We start from the raw sequence: 20,516 nt of genomic DNA on the forward strand, positions 1-20,516 counted from the left end.
GGCGGGGGCCCCGTTGCGGCTCGTGACAATCACGTGTATTCGCACCGCCACAGATGCATTGGGCGCAAGTCACATGTTTAACTTATCCGTTATCTGCGTTCGCTCGCTCCTGCTGCTACAAAGTACCATTCATCACTAACTCACTAGTGGACGTTCTGGGTCGCTGATGCTTATGGCAAAGCAGCAATAATTCCTGCAACTTCAGGCTTGGGCCGGTCACTATCTAGTCCCGGTTCGACTTCCCCACGGTTACATTAAAGACAGGCCGCCGAAGTCCAAAAAAGCTCCGATCTCAGGCCACGCCCGCATCCACTATCTAAGCTACGGGTCAACGGGTCAACACCTGGTTGGTGTCCGCTTCCACAGTCGATCCTCACGTCATTCGGCTGCGGAACAAAGGCCAACCGATGGGGGTGATAATTGGCCCGAGATCTGCCAGGTGTCCGTCCAACCGCGTTATCAGGCTACATGCCACATGCCACAGGCTACAGGCTACAGCAACAGTTGATACTGATGGGGCAGCGGCAGCGGCAGTCCAGCAGTCAAAACAGGGCGGGGAGATCAATGGCCATCCAATCTTAGAACTCGTCAGCCGTGGCAGACTACTCGTCGCCATAGGCTAAACCTTAAGCATCGGAGATCCAGATCCCTAGTGGGTTTCACACCGCTTGCCCCGGTTGTGATCGGTCGGGGTGGCCATGCATTCGACCGAGAGTAGGGGAGCTCTGGCCAAATAAACTAGGTTATCCCCGGCTTACGAGGTGCACTCGAATAATTCTTAGCTGCTACAGTGCCTACAGTGCTCTCAGGGAGAAACCATGCGGTTGACGGACAACAATTTGGAATACAGTATTCCTTCCGGGGCATCCGAGATCGCAGAGTGATAGGCATCAGCATGAGCACCGAAAGTCGGAGGGTCTTTCTGGTCTTAACACTGAAGCTGGGGGGCGGTGAGGTGACGGCGAACGAAAGAACCCGTGTCCGCGTCCGAGAAAAGTGGCGCCTCATGAGTCACTTTTCTTGGGTGAGACAGTCGATCGGTTCGTTTAGTACGGAGTAGCATCGTCCAGACAAAGGATGGTCCCAGTTTTGCCAGGGAGGGGGGCAGACATCTACCTATCTAGCGATGGCGTAGATAGACTAGCTAGATAGGAGGCAGAGACTAAATACTAGTGCCTCGTACCAGTTTCAGGCTGAAGAGTGTTGCGAGAGTCAAATCCATCGTCAGGTTGATGATTGTAAAGAGGTGACCAACCAAGGAACCAAGCAATGCCGAAGTGGTAAAGAAGCAAATGGGCGAAGAGAGAAAACCCGCAGAGGCTTTTCGAGTTGGATTTCTAAGCAGGAGTCACTGGCTTCCCCACTTGCAGCCTGAGGTTTGCACCGGCAGAACACCTCAGGCTACACTTTTTGCCTTCTGCATGGTTTCGTAGCCAATCACCATCTTTCATTCTACCCACCGCCCCTCGAGGCCATCGCCCCCCTCTTAGTTCAGTCGAAGATTCCATTCCATCTGCCTCTCTCTTAGTACTACTCACTACTAGGCTTGTCTTGTTCCATCCACGGCCTCCTCTTCCTTCTCCTCTTCTCACGCTCTCTCTTCCCCCCTCTTCCTTTCTTCCAACCCGCATCAAGAACCAATCTTCCCCCCCTACCCGGTGCCACAATTTCGTTCCATTCGGCTAGACCCTTAACGACGGGTCTCGCATTCTTTCGCCCTACTGCATCCCCCTACCTCTCATCCATCTTGCATCATCCTCCTCTTCCTATCTTCCCTTTCACTCACCAGCCCCTCTCCCCTCCCTCTCGCCCTCTTTCACGACCTGTGATTCGTCTTTAGTCTGCCTCTCCTTAGCCCCGTTTTGGCTCGTCAGACAGACCTCTTTGCGGCTTGTGCGTCTCGCCTGCCTTGCGCCTCTCCTTCACGCATTGTCATCCTCAACTTCATCTGTCTTCCGAATCTCACTTCTCCCGCAACACCCCGTCTCCCCAACACCTTCTAGAGACTTCCAGCCTCAGATTGCTCCCCCCCCCCCCCCCCCCCAACAACTATACTTTCAGTTCACTGTGACGTGACGGTTGTCGGTGGTCTGTCTCAATCTTCGAAAAAAAAAAAAATAATAATTATATTGTGCCCCTCCCCTGGTCTCTGCCGGTGTCATCGTACCGGAACCCCTCCTCCTCAACCCGTTTCTGGGGGCCACCTATCGATACAACGAACGGGCGGGAAGCCCGGCCTGCTTCTCATCGAATCTACTATTACTTGGAGATTACTTCCGTTGAGCAATACTTGACACTTCCCCACAACCTCAACTCCCACAGCTTCAACACCTTCCTGCTCTGATCATCACTGTCGACTGCGATATTCTGAACACAATGGCCGACTACAATTCCCTCTATCAGCACGGTCTTTACCTGTCGCCAGATCAGCAGGATCTCCTCCTGGCTGCTCTCTCCTCCAACAATCCGCCCGCAAAACAGCAAAATAATTCCAACCCCCCGGCTTCCAAGTCAGACCCCGAGTCTACCCCGGCAACCACGGGTAGTTACAATATGAGTCCTGCGTTCGACCCCTCTAACCCTCATTCGGGTGGCCTGGGTTATGGTGATGATGAAAGTCCCTTCCTGGACTTCAACCCCGAGCTGGATTTTGACTTCCAAGGCTCCGAGAATTTGATTGGAGATCTTCCCGAGAGCCTGCCGCAATCGGAGGAACCCGAGCCGGGAGAGAAGAGGAAGGACATCGATGGCGATGCGGATGAGAATGAAGCTTCCGGCAAGAAGCGAAGAGAAAGCGATGAGAAGGCGGCAAAGAAGCCTGGAAGGAAGCCCTTGACTTCCGAGCCAACCTCGGTACGTATGCTCGGTTATCGCGATGTGGGCGCCGAGAGTCCCGTGACACTAACAACCTCGCAGAAGCGGAAGGCACAGAACCGGGCTGCGCAGCGAGCGTTCCGTGAACGCAAGGAGAAACACTTGAAGGATCTGGAAACGAAGGTAGATGAGCTGCAGAAGGCTTCTGACAACGCGAACCAGGAGAATGGGTTGCTCCGTGCTCAAATCGACCGCCTGCAAGTCGAATTGAGAGAGTATCGCAAGCGTCTCTCCTGGCTGACCACGGGAACTGGTGTCTCTGCAATGAATGCCATCCCAGGAGCCTATCCCAACAAGGGATCGTATGGCCTTCAGAACAATGATTTCATGTTTGACTTCCCCAAATTCGGGGATCTTCCGGGCTCCCACATTTTCAATAACGGCCAATTGTCCAAGGCCCAGCAGAGTGCTAAAGGAGAGCCATCAACAGCAACGTCGCGTAATGACTCCCGTGTGCCAGGTGTTGTGAGCCGTAACTCTCTGAGCAGCGCTCAGTCCAACGGTGTGCCCGCGGGCAGGACTCCCAGCTCCGTGTCCCACCAGGGTTCCACTCCTGCGTCCACGAGGAAGTCCACTCCGAAGGTGTCCTTATATAACGGCACGGCTCAATCCACCTCTACGCATGATTCCTCTACAACTGACTCGCCATCCTCCTCGTCCGATTCCCACCAGAGCCAGAGTCTTTCGTCCAACGGCACATCCCCGGAACCCACTATTAATTCTCCTGCTACTAAGGCTCATCACCACCACGGTGCTCATGATGGCTGCACTTATACCACCATCGATGGTGAGGAATCCTTCTGCGCGCAACTTGGCATGGCATGTGGCAATATCAATAACCCCATTCCAGCCGTCAGGCATAACAGCCAAAGCGCGTCAAATACCCCTAATCAGGAGGCTCCCCATGAGGATGTTGCGGGTCTGGATACGCTCGCTCAGCAGAACGGCGGCCAGTTCGATCCCGTTCTCTTCGGAGACTGGCGTGAGCCTCAGGATGCAATCCTGTCTCAGGACTTTGGAACATTCTTTGACGATGCCTTCCCCCTGCCCGATCTGGGAAGCCCTTCACACAACCTCACGGAAGCGGCCACCCAACAACCGCCGAAGAAAGACTTGATCGCAGAGATTGACAGCAAGTTGGATGAAGAGGTTGTGCCTGGAGAAGACAAGTCCCAGATGCTGAGTTGCACGAAGATATGGTATGACTATCCTGTTGGACTCTCCAATAACTACATTTATACTAACATTTTCTTTCTAAGGGATCGTCTGCAATCCATGGAGAGATTCCGCAACGGAGAGCTCGATGTCGATCATCTTTGCTCCGAACTACGCATGAAGGCGCGGTGTTCGGAGGGCGGTGTGGTCGTCAACCAGCAAGACGTTGACGACATCATGGGCCGGGCGAAATAGTCAAGCGAGGGGAAACAATAAGTTAGTTCGCACCTGCGCTGCCCGCCGCATACTGCCCTCGTTGCCATCATTCTGCGTTTCAGATACCCATACATGTAATGCAAAGCTGTTGTTGACGCCGTTACGACAAAAGGAAATATTGGATATGGGAGGTTTTTCACACGAACCCGAAGTGAAAAATCTTGGAGTACTCCAGGTTATTTACCGCAATCTTCGATTGGACAAATTCTCATGGAAAGACTTTTGGAGCTTGGAGCAAGGCAATAATCTCCCCAACACATATTACATTTCTCCATCTACTTTTATGACTGTACTTTCTCTACTATCTTCTTTTCTTCACAAAGACCACTGCAGGCGAACAGGAGGCGTGGTTTGCACAGGAAAATTTTAATGCAATATAGGAAGCTTCGGTTTGGCAGACTGTACACCATCACCGTTGGAGTATTCTTTCGTTCATTCAATTTTACCACTTGGGTTGCGTGCTTGTTCCTATGTATATGCACCGCTGGTTCTTGATCTTTCAGCCCACCACACCACATGTACTCAAAAACGCTGGGTGGTTCGGGCATGTCGAGTGATATATTGCTTTGTCAATCTATCTGTCTACCTACCTATCTACCCTTGGAAATATGCGAAAGGGTCGTTCTTGTCTATTCGGGTGTAACCGGCGTATGTCTCTGGGTGAGGTTGTATCTTTGTATAGCCATGAGGTAATAAAACGCCAATTCTCTCTTCTCCGATACTACACCTACATACTAGTAATTGATACCCTCATTGATTCTTCATTCATCTATCCATTGCATTGCAGTCATACTATTAGTCGCGGTATTTACTACTATTATTGCTAGTTTAGTACTACTAATAATGTCCGTTGTAACTTCTCAGTTGATGTAGTGCCTGACCGCCACACCCGCCCGGAATATATATCCTGGCAGCGCAGCCTGAGATAGTCAATAAACACCACCCGTCGCGGTAAAGTTACTGTATTGTGGTACTACTAAACAGATACTTAGTAGACTAATTTAAAAAAGCGTTGTTCAGTCAATGTTGTCCAAAATACTATCCTTGGCGATAGCTGTAGTATTTACCACCTAGTACCAACTCAGCCTGAGTCTACTATCGCTAAAATTAATAGTAGGATATTACCAGATGATAGAACGCTACTGAAGTATGTAGTAGACAAACCGCATGAAGTTACAAGGGTATCGATATTGGTCCGTTCCAGGAGAATATAGAATACAAAAGAATCCTCGCCGTTGGCCGTTTTGTGGTTTTGTTTCTTCTTTTTTTCGTTTTTCGCAAAGTAACCTCAGATAAAATATCCCTTCGCTTTTTGTATTCCCGTTTCCCGCGGCCACCCAACAAAATCAAAGACCATAATATCATACCAAGTTCGATAGCACACATACACACCCACCGCTCCTCCTCCGCTTGCTTCTGCTTGCAACCCCGCTTGTGTCTCTCTGTCTCCGCCTCTGCTTCTGCCTTCGGATCCGCACCAACGACTCCTTGGGGTCCTAAAGATCCGAGTGGGAAATGGGACTGACCAATTGAAGTAACCGATCAATCCCGTCGCCAGCGCGAAGTGTCTACTAGGAAAGAGGAAGATGAATGGGAAAAGAAGTTTGACGCACATCTCGCTGAAAAAGGACAAGAACAAGGTGAAAAGAGGAAAAAGACGTCATTTAGCAAGTATCACAACAATAGAAAATTAAAATACCGATCGAAAAGCGTGAGATTAATGAAAACATTGGACAGGAAGAAGAGATGGCTGAGGGTAGAAAAAAACACTTTCGGAAAGAAAGATAGAATGGGGGAATTGGAGAAAACAAAGGTGGACATGAAATCAGAGAGGGGAATCAGGCACAATCACACATATCAAGCGTCGCCTCCAGTTGCAGCGGGCTTGTCGCCTGGTCCCGAGTCTGAAGTCGGAGCACCTCCCTTGTTGAACCCACCGCGACCACCACGGCCGCCACGTCCGCCCCGGTCGCCGCGGCCAGCACCACCTCGGCCACGGAATCCACGTCCGCGGTTAGTCTCGCTGTCACTGGCACCTCCGCTCTGGTACCCGCGCTGGGGGGCGTTGGCACCACGGTTACTGCTCTGCCATGTACCGGCATTGCCGCGGTGGCTGCCCCGGTCTTCGAAAAACTTGATGTTGGGCTTACGGGGCTGACCGGCAGGGGTAGGCTTCTTGTGCTCGGCAGGCTGGCGATCGAGAGCAGCCTTGGCCTCCTCGACAGTCGCGAAGTGGACGACATGGTTGTTGTATTTGCCCCATTTCTCAACCTTTGTGATCTTGGCCTTGTCTTCCTCAGGGAAGAGATCACGCACAGCTTGTTCATTCTCAACGTTCGAGACGAAGAGGCCGTTGCTCTGCTTCTTCTCAATCTTGGGCAGCGGAGATTCAGAGGGCTTCTCAGGCTGAGCGGTACCATTGGCCTCGGTGGTCGTGGTTCTCTCCGGGGACGTCACGGCGGGCTGCGCAGCAGGGGCGGTGGCAGGCTGCGGCGTAGCAGGCTTAGGGATCACGGGAACGGGGGATGTACGAGCGGGAGCGGCGGCAGGAGCCTTGGCCTGAGCTGGGGCCTGCTGTTGGGGCAGGGGACCCGTGCGGGCGGGAACAGGTTGGGCCTGACCGAATTGGGGAGCAGCTCCGGGAACGCGAGGCGAGGCAATGCCAGCGGGGGCGCCAGCGGGGACGGGAGCGGGCTGGGCTGGGCCAGCGGGCTGGGGCTTGCCAGTACGGTGGGCAAAGTTGAATCCTTGAGCGCGCATTTCGGTAGCGATGCGGCCCGACTCGATCTCAAGCACCAAGAAGCCGAATGCTGCGTCCGCCAAGTTGAAGTTCCACATGTTCTTGAAGGCGCTTTCGTCGACCTGGCCAGCTGCGTTGCCGGGAGCAGCAGGTCCACCGAACGGGTTGCCACCGTTGGCAACGGTAGGCATCTTGGTGACCACCTCCAGGGCATTGTCGAGCAAAGTCTTCTGAGCTTCGTTCTGCGAGATGGCGGCCTCGACCTCGCCGCGGACGGTCTCCCACACATCATTGAAGGAAGCCTTGGAAGCGGCGAGCTTGCCCCGGTAGTGGTCGAGGGAGGGGTTGACGGAGAATTCGTTGTAGGACGAGCCGTAACGGAAGTGCAAGCCAGCGGAGATGGAGAAATCGGCCTTGAGCGTGACCGACAGCTGGTTCAGCATGCCCTCACGAGCCGGCGACGCGTGCGTGACGAAAATCCGGGTCTCTGAGGGGTCGTATACACGGTTTGCTGTGTCAATCAGCTCTCCCATTTGCAGCAGGGTTGTCCACATGGTGCCTTGACCACCAGCAATAGTAGTCTTGCCCTCGCCATTGTCAAACAACTTGTGCATAACAACGGCTCCACCCAGACCCAGAAGACGGAGCTTCACACCGCCAATGTCGAGCAGCCGCGAGTTGGCTTCATCGATGATGTGCAGCTTGTCAACCTTGTACTCTCCCGAACGGAACTTCTCCAACACGCGAACATCCTCGCAAGCACCCCAGACAGTGTAGACAGGAACATCGAGGGTGAGACGCTTGTCGAGCAGCATGGGAAGCTCTGAGAGGGGTAGCTGATCGGGGGTGAATCGTTGCTTGATCGACTGCTGGGGAGGAGTCTGGGCGATCGTGCGCTTGACATTCTCGGGGAGCAGGGGTGAGTATTGAGCCACGTGCTTAAGAGTCCTAATAGTCGAGTTGCAGATTGGTGTTAGTCGATCGGGTCACATGTTTATCATGCATGAAAGCTCTCTAGCGGCTGAACGCAGCTTCACGAATCGGGGGACGGGGAAAGTCACTGACTTGTCTGCAATGCGCTCGAGCGAAGTGTCATCGTAGAAACCGAAGTCACCAGTGTGGATGATATGGTCTGCACGGGCCTGCCTGGCCAACTCATTCAAGGACTTCAGATTACCTGCGCCGTGGAAAAAGCAAAACAGATTTCCCAAATCAGCTCAATCGGGTCTACCAATCCGGGATCGTTACCGGAGCTAGATCCGGAGCACATACCTCGCACGTCCGCAATGCACAGCACTCTGACGGGACCATTCTGAATGATTCGACCATTGTTGGGAAGGAGAGGGGCGGCGCCGGGGACGGGACCAGAAGGAACAGCACCGTTGGGGAGGGGATAGCCTTGAGGACCGAAGTTGTGTGGAGGACGGGGCTAGACAAGGAAAAGAGAGCATGAGGTCAGCACGAGGGAAAACAAGATCTTATCTGAGCGCGTTGGAGGATCGCCAACGCGCGATTTCAGAGGGGGCCATGACGTTGGACAGCCATCACATCACAGCTTAGCTATACGGGGACAGAGAGGGAGCACTTACAGAAGCCATGAGTAGGGACTGGAAGTGAGGTCGGAAAAGCGAGAAAGAAAAGGCCAAGGGTAGTTGATGATGAGGCAGAAGGAGAAGGAAAAGAGACGGGGCGAGAGAAGAGGAAGAAGACGAAGAAAGACGACTGGGGGGGAAAGAGGAGGAAGCAAGCACGACGAGGCGGTTTGGAACACGGCGAAAGAGAGACTCAGAGTCGCTGCCAGCCGAAGTGATGCCTCCCCGCTTATGTAAGCCCCAGGGGCAGCTTTCCAGCAAACGGGCGCAAGGGACAACAACAACAACAACCACTACCACTAGGAAAAAGCAGCCAATAACTAAATAGGAGCAGGAGTAACACCGATAGGTGAATGAGTTGACATCTACAGAGTAACTCGAAAAATCTCTGCACCGGGTGTTTCCTTAGGCTTCATTCACCACAGGGACGATCTATCTAGATCTCGCCCAAATCTACACAATGCCCAAGTGACACTTCAAGTCGGGCCCAAACAGGAAAGTACCTGACAGCTGGCACTGGCACAGCAGGTTATTCATGAGATGACGAACATTACCACCTCATCATATATACTATATTCACAATTGACCTTGCGATACACACAAAGAGTCTCTGCCTAATCTACAGATTATCTCCCTGGTTCAAAAGAATCTCCTGGCTGTCACTGCCTCCTTTGTTGCCTCCTTCACCAAACACCTGCCTCGACACAGCAGCTTGAAGAGACTTGGGCCCTTGTAGTGCCATCAGGGCAAAATGACCACCCACTGTTGGGCGAGCTCGGCACAACACAGGCACCCCAGGGCTCCGTCCCTTGGCGGATGTGGCAACGTACCGATCGGAGAACGGCCAGTTGTGTTTTCCATTGGTCATGAAACTCCAGAGATCATCCACAAACTCGGACCGAGTGTCGGCATCAAACGTGCCTGCCAGCCACATGTTCCAGTCCGACTTGGCCCAGTCTTGCCGGTTATCCAACGGAACTCCATATTCCGCTCGAACAGACTTGAAGAAGGTATTTCCCATTTCGTATGCCGCTTTAGGGAAGGTCTGCAGATCAAGTAATACATCTGGGTAGAGGTTGTATGGAATTTTCCACGAAGCTGGCTTTTCGGGATATTGCAGCACGAAGTGTGTCTTATTCTCGTCTGTTCCACGGCCCTGGGTGAAGAATAGATCCGCTCGCGCTTCCCCGATGTCAGAGTATTCGGAAAGTCCCGTCAGTTCGCCGAATGCCTTGATACCGACGGCCGCCTTGATGGCAAGGTTCGTCTCATTGGCAAGTGCACCAGCCGCGTCATTGGAAGACAGCTGCTTGGTGATATCAACACCATTGTCGACCAAATAGTCCGCATAGCCCCTAAGAAGGTCGGTGTACTGGGCGACCCATTCGGTGTCACCCGTTGCTCGCACGTAGGCCAGGACCAGTACCATTAGATTTCCACATTCCTCGATCGGCATTGGCTCGGCCTTCTGATTGTCATGCCCGATAGCATTGGGGTAATGCTTGCCCATGTCGTGGATTACATACGGCTTCTGCCAGCGGCCAGCAGCCAGGTATCTCATCATCGGTTCCAATAGAAGGCGGATGTAGTCCGGGTCCAGAACGTAGTAGATCGGGAAGGCGGGCATGATAACATCCACTGTGTTGAGGTTACCATTGCTGGAAAGCTCCTTGATGAATGCCAGAACATCGGTGGTGTCCAGAGTGTCATTAGGAATGGTCACCTCTATTCCTCCGTACGCCTGACGAGCCGACAGTGTGACTATATCGGCGTACTTTTGGCCAGCCGCTGCTTTGGCTTGCTTGGCCATCTCCGTATCGAGCACCCGAGACTCCTGCAGAGCGGCGGGATAGTCGTCAAGGAAATAAGAGACTGCTTCGTGGCTATCCGGGTACTGCGATCGGTAGTATCCGGTGTATGGCTTTCCCAGGTAATTAATGGACTCTTCGCGCACATGTCCAACGGCAAATGTCACTGAATCTCCACTGTCAACCCTTCCTAAGTCGTGCGAAAGGGCTACAATCCCTCCTGGAGCCCATGACTGGCGGTTGTCGACCAGGCTCCCGGTACTGACAAACTGAGAACGCACGTCGCCACGTTTACCGGATGAGAAGGAGAGCTTGGACTTGGAAGTCGGGCGAGAGGCGAATATCGCCTCGCCCCAAGTGGCCATGTCATCTACTTCAGAGTAAGGGACACCGTTCTTCAGCCCCAAGGAGAAGACGGCCGTGGAGCCGGTTTCGCGGAAACCACGTGTAGTGTGTTGTGGCTTGCCCGTCCATCTTCCGTCAATACTAGAGTAGATCTGGATGCTCTTGGAAGAACCCTCCGATACAGAAACAGTCAAGTAGCCTTTCCCACCAAATGGTCAGTTACTGAAATACGATAAGCTTTGCTGAAGTCACGATATCTTACTGAAAGGGAGGGACTGTCGCAGATAGTTTGAGGGCGATATGGGCGAGAAAAAGTCCAGAGTGAAAACCACCGAACCAGCGGAAAGATTGAAGACCGAATGTGTCGCGGTATACTCGGCGCTTCGAACGATAGCTGGACGGATGTTCTCGCCGGGATTTTTAACGCTCATCAAACTGTACGCCTGGCCATCGACGCGAGCCATGACCGACCAGGTGAGACTCTGTCCCGCCCAAAACTGAGGCTCCGCATACGGCAACGTCTGAACCTGGTCGCTGGGCATCCATGCCGAGAGATAGGGACTTCGGACGGCCAGCGGATAAGATGGAGGTAGCGCTGGCTGATGATCAACGAGAGCACGCTCTCGTGGGGAGAATGCGGAGAGAAGCATGGTAGTGAGCGAGCCAATACCGAGGCTCTTAGAGAAGTCTAAATACATGTTGAAGTAACTACGTCCCGGAGATCCAGCCGTGGAGGTAGTCAAATATAAAGGGGAGTTTACTGTCCGCCAGCATGGAAGACAGCAGTGGGATGATGATGTTGAAGATGGTGAAGTGAAACGGAGAGTGGGGTGGGAGCCGAGTTCAGTGCTGAAGTTCAATGGGGAGGAAAGGCACCCCTGGCTGGCTGGATGGAGCTCTCTCGTCGATCGTGGGCGTCGTCAGCCGTGCATTTCGTCATTGGAGCTGGCGCTGGCGTGGCAGCCTGGCCAGACACGCTCAGGAACCCGCCCGGCCCCTGGGACCTTTGACGACGCAGTGGAGCCAGTCACACCATCGGTGATAAACACCATGTTGGTCGCGTTGCAGACTAATTACCATGGAAGTGCTGGGACGGACTGGGTGTCATGAGTCGATGATTCGATGATCTCCCTGGTTAAAAGGCCCGGGAATGCGGGGATGCCGTTTTTGGAATAGTGCCATTTTCCCCGGCTTAATTGAACTAATCTACTACGTACAATACAGAGTGAGGAAGCAGTATGAGGTATTCCTAACATCTTAGATATTTTTTATAGATTGGAACAATACAAGTAAAAGTCAAGGCTTGCAGCAGACCGACTACACAGTTCATCCATCCTACAACTGAGACTTCTCAATCCTTCTACCGATCTCATCGAAGTGGATCTGCTTCCCTGTCACCAACGCCTCCTGAAGGTATGCGCCAATCTCAACAGCTTTGACTGCGTTGGACAACTTGAGGGGCAGAGGCTTGTTATCCAAGCAAGAGGCAGTGAATTCATTCGCCTCGTTCACAAAGGCTCCTCCGAAGCGCCCGTGGAAATTCGCAGGGACCTCGCGAGTGATGCCTCCACTGTGGTAGTAGTTGACGAAGTTGCGTTGTGGGTTGATGTTGACAGACAGCTTCCCCTCGGTGCCAATAACCTCGGTTGTATCTTCTTGTCCGTGGGGCATCATCCGAGAGCAGTAGTAGTAGGCGATCTTGCCATTGTGAAACTCAACAATTCCGACGGCGTTGTCGTAGTCCTTGTACTTCTTCAACTCAGGCTGGACAGCCGTGATGCCATGGGCGGAGATGCTCTTGGGAACCGAGTCCTCCCCCATGAACCACAAAGTCAAGTCAATGTCATGCACAGACATGTCAACAAACACACCTCCCGACCACGCTGCGTAAGCAACGTAGAAGCCCGAGGGGTCGTACTTGTCACAAGTCTGGCTTCTTACGATGGAGGGACGTCCGATCATGCCCTGGCTGATCTTATCGTAGACCTCGCGATAGGAGTCATCAAATCTCCGAGAAAAGCCACACATGACCTTCAAGTGTGGCTTAGTCTTGGCCTTTTGTGCAACTGCTCTGCACTATCAAGGAGTTAGCCATATGCAAGTGTGGGAGCAGGACCAACAGCGAAATTCAGTTCAGTTAAATTAATTGGAACATACCACTTCCACATCAATTGACAATGGCTTCTCACAAAGGACATGCAGGTCCCGATCAATAGCTTTCATGGTCTCCTCGGCATGCACCGAGGTTGCCGTCCCGATGACGACTGCTTGCAAGCCGGGGTGCTCCAGCATCTTGTCGTAGTTGTCATATAATGTAACTCCATACGGCTCCAGGTGTTGTCTGCCCCATGTAATCTCAGCTGGGTCGGGGGAGAAGGCTGCGACAACTTCGGCCCGTGGGGTTTGGTGAAGGAAGTTATGGACATGGACCTTGCCTATCCGGCCCAGACCAGCCATGCCAACTTTTAGCTTTTGAATAGGCATTGTGAGATGACAGTCTGTGCGTAAATAAAGAAGAAGAGTGAGATTGGCTTCGAGAGTTTTAAGACAAGATGTTTATAAGATATTTCGTTGAATGGAATGAAATGAAACCTACTGGGCGAGATCCAGAGGCCTTATATGTTCTGGAGGCTTCGGAGTACATTGTCCTGGGTCCAGCCATGTTGATGGGGAAAATTGCCTTCCTCAAAATCAAGCCCATATTTCCCCTCTGTGAATGGGCAGAAATTGAGATTCTGCGTTGTTTATGCAATGGAGCGGAGAGAGATTCATGCTCCGATAGACAGTGTGTAGAACCAAGACGGGTGGAGTTGCTCGCTCCAGACGGAAAGACTTGCCATCATCCATGGAGCATGGAATTGGCGCGACTGATTGGATGATCCTCTGCAGCACACCGCGGGGCGTCCCCACTCAACATTGTTTGGGCAAGGCTTTCCATGGCATCGACGCTCCCCTACAGACAGACTGGGTGACTATCGGTGTGATCATTCTTGTCATTCCTCGATCCTGATGCTTCGACTCGATATAGGAGCCACTTTCACATTTACCGAGTGCGGGGTACTCTCCAAATGTACATCAAGGGACAGCGCGGGGGAAATGGTGGCACGACAAGAAAGAATATGAGAAATACAATAACTGGAAAATATGCCATCACGCTGAGCTGCTCTCATTTGAATGTTTCTTGACTGGATCGCTCGAAATATTGGAGTTGGACGAGGTGCTGTGGCTGTGAGATGATTTTATGCGCGTCCGAAAGAAAAGTAGGATCCCCATCCTCTTTGCTTCGTCCAAGCATTTTTGTGCGGTCGGCTTTGCTCAACGCCAGCATTCTTCTCTATATCTGGTTGAATCTCTTCGTGTTTCAAAGTTTTGGATCTAGCTCCGTCCCTTTCGGTCGGTGTATTGCCGCTCAACGATCTTTCCGTGGCCTCTGTGACTGCTTCACCTGGTAAGGAGGCTGTCTTTGGTGTCTTCAAGCTCCTCTTCTTTACAGTAATGAACACAGCGGTGAATAAAACTATGACAGCGGAATTGTTAGTACCTGTTCGACCACTGAACCGACTCTTGATCCTGTACCAAATTCTTAGGAGACATACCACCAATAACCAACACCAATGCCACGATGGTGCACAAAATAATCATTCCTTTAGAGGAAACACTCGGCGTCGTCGAAGATGACTCTGTTTTGCCATCTCCATCCTGGCTGTCGACACTATTAAGTACACCTTGTGCGACTGCTGGTGATGATAGCACACTTAACACCACCCACAAAGGCTGTATTGAGTACATAGAGACGCCGATCATTTTCTTGAGACTAAACATGAGATGCGCCGAGAAGTTTTTGTATCGATAACTGACACTTGGGAATCAAAGATTAGCTGAGAGTTTAATCAGGCATGGCGAGAGCGCTCAGCATATCATATATGGGAGTCGATGGGGTCACCAGGGGTGCGAGATTTGTGAAGAATCTGCTGGTGTACGCAGCACTACGACATCTTGTTCCGTGATAGGCCTAACTGTGACAGGCTAAATCCTGAAGATGGGCTGGAGTGTTTGACCGGGTGGGAAGGCCCGGGATCATGCAGTTTCACTGGTTTGAGGGTGAAACGCAAACGTCAAATCGGAGACACGGAACTCGACTTAGTGGCATATCGGCGCCAACTGCAACCACCAACTCTGCATAGACTTTGGAAAGTGTCCAATTGTAAAGGTGGTTTGGCCGCCGATGCAAGAGGACTCCATAAGTCTTCAGATGTTCTGCATCTGCTCGGGCGCAAGTGAGGCTGCGTCGGACCATTTGGACGAATGATCACTATTTAACACCTGCGCTACAAGGAAAAGCAAATGCAACATCAGTATATTCAGCTCTGCGGAATGTCATATCTCTGGTCGTAAAACCTGCGATCGTAATCTCTTAAGGAATGGTAGAGCTATAGATTGGGTATCATTATATGGCAGTGATAATTGAGGTGTGGGATAGATGACAGTGTCATCTTTTCCAGCCCATAATTGGCCCGGTAAGGCGCCTTGTCTGTCTTTTCTCTGACCTGACACCCATCTAAATGTCAACGACTGACATCCTAGATGTCATAGTGGTCAAGGTAGCAAAAAAGGTGATGTTACATGGCTACTAATTTTGCAACCACCATAACTAGTAGTTTATAGTGCCAGTGACAAATGCAAGTGTTAGTAGTGTTTATGTTGTGCAGTCACAATTTAGCATTGGTAGAAATAACAAAAGGACATTATTTGCTCGATTCGGCAGCAACTGACTTCCGTTTGTGCATTTTCATTATTTGAGTCACGAGGGGTCATCTGTCTTGGTCACTCAGGATACTCTATGTCCTGTTCTTCTCACTCCAGACAACTTGCAGACCACATGAGAGGGCCTACATTGTGAAAGCAGTATGACAAGCAATACAGGCGTGATAGCAGCGACTCATACTGTGGCCTTCTGTACTGTCACCCTTTAGGAACTCATATTCTTGCAAGTCGGTTCACTTTCTTTTCCACTGGGTGATTCCACCCCTTCGTCCCTTGCTATACACTGAGAGTCCAGGATCTGATAATCAAACGTCTCAGTCATGTCAAGATGCAGAACGAGCAGGAGCCGATATTAGAGGCGGACTCTATAGTATGTCCCGATATTGCGAACCTCGCCGATGGGACTACCTATGACGAGGTGGAAGAACTGCTACTCTTGCATTTGGCAGACCATAATGATCCCCTCCCACCAGAGCTCGAAGCAACTATGGTCTCAGAGGAGGACAGATACGTGCTCAGCAGACAGATTTCCCCACTACTCATGGAACGCCCTCAGAGTTCTGGTATTGACATGGCAGCTTTTTGCTTCCAGAGGCCTACTCAGGGTCCAAATTCATTCTCCCTGCAGCCAGCAAAACGCTCCTCACTGAATACCATGCCTCCTGGGGTTGATGCTCATCTCGATGGTGACAAAGATGTGTCCTTGGTCTCTCGAAAAGATTTGGGAGAAGAAAGGTGAGTAATGTGTCTGACAGTTGGTGCTAGGCTAAATTTCGTCTGATGTACAGTTCTTCATATCCAGCGAACTCGAATATCAGCACACGTAATATAAACGTAATTCCACGAAATGGATCTCTCGAAGCACAAGTACTAGAGGCCGCCTCTCTAAAGACAACACAGAGCAAGGTGCATGCAGGGCAAGGCTCGCACGATTTGCATTCTGCAGCAAGTTCTGTGCCACAAGTCGGCCAACGCTCATCCGCTGATTCAGGGGCAATCCCCTCAGAAAATGCAGCGCTCAGTATGTGCAGCACAACAAAATGTGTGATCGTCACTGACCTGTTAATTAAGAAAGACGAACTACTTCTATGGAACACAGAAAGGTAGGCAGGAAACATATCAAGTCTCTTCCTTTCCTGCTAACGAGGATCCAGAACACCGAAAGAAACGAGGTGACAGAGCATGGAAGCAGGGCACCTAACACAAGTATCTCTCATGAACCATTGAGAAGACCGGATCAAAGCAAAGCGACCGAGAAAAGTTTGTTGGTTGCTACAAATCAAACATCAAGAATCACAAAGCGTCGCCGGTCAAGCAAAAAAAGCACCTTCAGTGCTAGGCTTCCATCAAGTGATGGCTCTGAAGATGGAGAACCAAAGTTATCAGAGGAAGATCTCTTCCAATTGCTTATCAACCGTATCAGAGATCGCGAGAAAAGTGCAATAGTCGCTTCTAAGATTAAACAGCAAATGGAAGCCAAGATGACCAAGGCGGCAGAGGAAAACAGTATACTGAAAGGCCAACTAGAAGAGTCCTGCCAGAGGTTCCAGAAGCAATCCTCTGAGCTCGAAGCCTACAAGTCCCGCCTGGGAACATGGAGGTCGAAGTTCGCGAAGTTTAGAAGCTTCTTGAATGAACTGGGCTGCGATTTTCAAAATTTACGTGGGGAGGCTATTCAGCTCAAAAGAACAAGGAAAGAATTGCTGATTGAGCGAAATGAGATAAGCACCAGCATAAAGGAAGCGAGAGCACAGTTAGCTAAGGCCTCAAACGACGCAGAACATAAGCGGGGTGAGCTTTCAAAGGTGGAAAGCCAGAACAACCTGCTCAAACAAAGTCTAAAAGATGCCGAGGGGAGATCAAAAGACCTTTTGACGCAGCTGTCGGATGAGAAGAAACGATCAAGTCTCCTTGAAGTCTACATTCAAAATTGTGCCAGAGCTCAGTCCACCAAATTGGACAAGATTATGTCTCATCAATGTGAGGTCAGAGAAAGTCTCGATGCTGCATTGATAAGCCTGGGCAATCAACATGTTGCATCTATGAAGGCCCTTGAAGAGGGTCTGAGCTGTGATTTCAGCGGTTGTCTAGCTTCACTCGGAGAGTTGCGGGAGGGTATCTCATCAGGAAAGGCTGATGTAGCAGCGTGCACAGACATTATCCACGCCTTCGCAGCGCGGTAAGCTTCATAGTCTAGGCAAAATCCTTTCAGTTGGCTAATAAGGCGCTTTAGCATGGACTCGGCGATGCACCAGCTGAATGCTGGAATTGGAAAGGGGACTGAGGCAACTAAAGGCCTGACTGAGAGCCTTAAAGCACAGATTGAGATTATCGGGAAGCATGTTGCCAGCGACAGTCAGCTAGCGGCGAAGATTTCAAGAGATTCAGAAAACAATGAGAGCTTGCGAAACACGCTTCGAGAATTGGCGGCCGCCAATGAGGAAATAAATGTCTCAATCAAGGGATTAGAGACGAGGGAAAGCGGTCTCCTCAATCACTTTAAAGCTCTGGAAGCCAGTCTATCGGCGATGCAGCTGCCAGACCAGAGACAGATTCTGGAAGACGAGACTCGCCGGTTTGAGCAGACACTGGCCGAACAGGAAAGCAAAATCCAAATTTTGTCGGAACAGTCCAAGTCGGCCGAGGAAGCCTTGAGAATTAAAGATCTTGAAATTCAGGCATTGAGAAGATCGCTGGAAATTGCATCAGCAAAGGTGGAAGATGATGATTCTCGCGTCCGGAGGTACGAAGCGGAAGTAGCAACACTGAAGGATGAGGTCAAGTCTGTGGAGGCAAGAGTTCGTAAAGAGCTCAGTAGAGCTAGTGTTATCTCCCGAGAACAGGATCGGGCAAGATACGACCAGCAAATCCATGAGCTCTTACGAGGGAAATCCGAGCTTGAGAGAAATTTGAGCAAGGTGTCCATGCAGTTGGCTGAGACACGACGAGATCTAGTAAGTTCCAGTATGATTGAGGGCAGAAACATACTGATGCAAGAAAAGACAGAGCGCGAAGACAAGATGAAGCAGCGAGTGAACGAACTGGAACTCCTGGTAGGCGAGCATGGAACTCTGTTATTGTCAAGGTGCTGACTGGTATAGCTTGGGTCCAAAGAAAGGGAGAACGAGGGTCTCAAGAATGACATATCTGAGAAAACATCCAAGCTAGAGGAGAAGAAGCACGAAGCAGCAAGACTTGGAGAGGTGGTGTCGTCGAGCGCGGCGGAGCAGGCATGTCTTCAGCATCGAATTGAAGAAGCTACTCACCGGATTTCAAGTCTTGAGGACGAATGCTCCAGAATCAGCAAAGAGGGATCAAAGTCCATCGAGGATATTCATTCCAAACATGACATGCTCTGCAAGGAGTTGCAGAAAAAGGAAGATGAGTGTTGTCTCGTCCAGTCACAGCTCAAGGCTACGATGTCAGAAAAGGCGGATCTCGAATGCAGCAAAGGGAAGGCGGGAGAAGAGATAAAATCACTACTCAGAAGGGTCCAAAATTCCGAGAAGTGGATGGACAAACTGAAAGCAACGCTTGGACAAGCGGGCCTTGCCATGCCTGACCAGCCAGCCTCGGAAGCATGGAGCAGCCTGGAAACTAGTTTGCGCACAGTTATTAGCAGAGATACCGCCCGCGATTCCTTGAACTCATCTCCTGGTGGAAACCCGGAAGTTGGTGGCTCGCAGGCTCGAAGTTCAACTCCGCGGAAGAGCCTTGTAAGCCTAGGGCAGGAAGGATATAAGGCTACGGAAGTGATCTACAAAGCAGAAAGCTTTCAAGCAAGCATTATATCTTCGCCTTTCCCAGCAAAACCTAACCCCACACAAAACGACGCCGCAAAACAACCTATCTGTTCCGCGCAGAACCCCAATATTGTACCTTTCTCAAGCTTTCGCCAAAGGTCACCGATAGATAGTTCTGTCTTTGGCAATGATCAGGATGATCTTGCAGCTATGCTACTTCTCACTTCAGAGCAGAAGGTGTCGAATGAGGTCCACTCAGTTAGCAGGCCTGATGAAGCCCATTCGACAGGAGCAGCCAACAGAGCTGCTAAAACAGCCAAGGACACAGCGCCCCAGCTAAGCCCTCAACCCATGAAGGATGAGAAAGCACTCGAAACGAAGTGCAGCAGTAAAGATAAGGCAACAAAATCAAAAGGTGTCACTTTCGAGGCACAGAGCACGTTATCACCAGGGCAGAAACGCAAATTATCGGCCGCGAGCAACGTCAGCCCCAGTCAGTGGCGGAGCCAGTCCATCGAGGACAGACCAGCCCGTCTCAATCGCCGCACATATGCCAGGTCTCGTCAACCCGCGCCTCGAACACTGGCAAATCTTGAGGAACAACCGACCTGTTCACCTAGAAATGAGATTGCTGATGAAGCTGCGCATGCCAATGCATCTTGCTCCACTGGAAACAAACGGGCAAAGGTTTCTGTGGATCAGAAGCCACAAACAAAGCCCGTCAGCGAGTACTTCGAGCGCAAGCCGAGCCCCAAGAAGCTTGCTTCCGGAAGCAGCAGGCCTTCTTCGATGAATGCCAGCCAGGGGACCAACCCAAAGCGAGCAGCTAGAGGTAGGGGAGCAGGGCGAAAGACACGAGGTAAGACGCAGCATAGGATGTATAATAAGCATACTGACCCCAGTAGGTGATCATTATAATGCTCGCTTCAGCCGAGGAGCCTGAGGGGCACATGAACGAATACGTCAGACGGCAGACAGGCGAAACAATGATTCGATGTACCAACTTTTCTTCAATTCGTGCACTTTCTAATTGATCCGACGTGATATCGAGAAGTGAGAAAAACATATCCCAAACTCAATTTCCGCAGCACAGAATGTCTGAAGCTTTCCAAATAATGTTATATGCATCAACGCAATCAAATCGATAAATGAAGATTGATTCAACCCAGAATGTCTTGCTCTAAACGCCACAATATAACACCGAAAAAGATACACAGCT

General features: G+C 51.1%; 5 protein-coding genes across 5 annotated transcripts; 2 read left to right on the forward strand and 3 right to left on the reverse strand.

Annotated features, from left to right (window-relative positions):
* Positions 1-657: 657 nt before the first annotated feature.
* BO88DRAFT_400739 (uncharacterized protein) lies at positions 658-1,257 on the forward strand. The gene has a single exon (XM_025705666.1). It carries the CDS (start codon positions 896-898, stop codon positions 1,058-1,060), a length of 165 nt encoding a protein of 54 aa, XP_025568910.1. The 5' UTR covers positions 658-895; the 3' UTR covers positions 1,061-1,257.
* A 786-nt stretch (positions 1,258-2,043) lies between these two features.
* yap1 (putative bZIP transcription factor AP-1/Yap1) lies at positions 2,044-4,284 on the forward strand (the record flags this gene model as incomplete). Its single annotated transcript, XM_025704465.1, has 2 exons — positions 2,044-4,073; positions 4,134-4,284. Exons 1-2 carry the CDS (start codon positions 2,377-2,379, stop codon positions 4,282-4,284), a joined length of 1,848 nt encoding a protein of 615 aa, XP_025568911.1. The 5' UTR covers positions 2,044-2,376.
* Positions 4,285-6,162: 1,878 nt separating this feature from the next.
* BO88DRAFT_421423 (DUF1793-domain-containing protein) lies at positions 6,163-11,488 on the reverse strand (the record flags this gene model as incomplete). The annotated part of the gene is made up of 16 exons (XM_025708511.1): positions 6,163-7,993; positions 8,111-8,222; positions 8,318-8,474; positions 8,935-8,936; positions 9,146-9,147; positions 9,261-9,335; positions 9,360-9,366; positions 9,394-9,509; positions 9,531-10,138; positions 10,160-10,378; positions 10,400-10,579; positions 10,601-10,678; positions 10,712-10,792; positions 10,820-10,840; positions 10,862-10,989; positions 11,053-11,488. 16 exons carry the CDS (start codon positions 11,486-11,488, stop codon positions 6,163-6,165), a joined length of 4,053 nt encoding a protein of 1,350 aa, XP_025568912.1.
* Positions 11,489-12,125: 637 nt separating this feature from the next.
* Positions 12,126-13,274, reverse strand: BO88DRAFT_484052 (putative NAD binding Rossmann fold oxidoreductase; the record flags this gene model as incomplete). The annotated part of the gene is made up of 2 exons (XM_025712263.1): positions 12,126-12,866; positions 12,948-13,274. The coding sequence occupies 2 exons, from the start codon at positions 13,272-13,274 to the stop codon at positions 12,126-12,128; spliced, it is 1,068 nt and encodes a 355-aa protein (XP_025568913.1).
* Positions 13,275-14,029: 755 nt separating this feature from the next.
* Positions 14,030-14,594, reverse strand: BO88DRAFT_421425 (uncharacterized protein; the record flags this gene model as incomplete). The annotated part of the gene is made up of 2 exons (XM_025708512.1): positions 14,030-14,307; positions 14,387-14,594. 2 exons carry the CDS (start codon positions 14,592-14,594, stop codon positions 14,030-14,032), a joined length of 486 nt encoding a protein of 161 aa, XP_025568914.1.
* Positions 14,595-20,516: the final 5,922 nt, after the last annotated feature.

Source organism: Aspergillus vadensis (assembly GCF_003184925.1).
Source record: "Aspergillus vadensis CBS 113365 unplaced genomic scaffold BO88scaffold_1, whole genome shotgun sequence".
Lineage (NCBI taxonomy): Eukaryota > Fungi > Ascomycota > Eurotiomycetes > Eurotiales > Aspergillaceae > Aspergillus > Aspergillus vadensis.

Bases quoted from the DNA above. Each gene is read 5' to 3' on its own strand.
- BO88DRAFT_400739 (XM_025705666.1), top strand. From the start codon at position 896: ATGAGCACCGAAAGTCGGAGGGTCTTTCTGGTCTTAACACTGAAGCTG.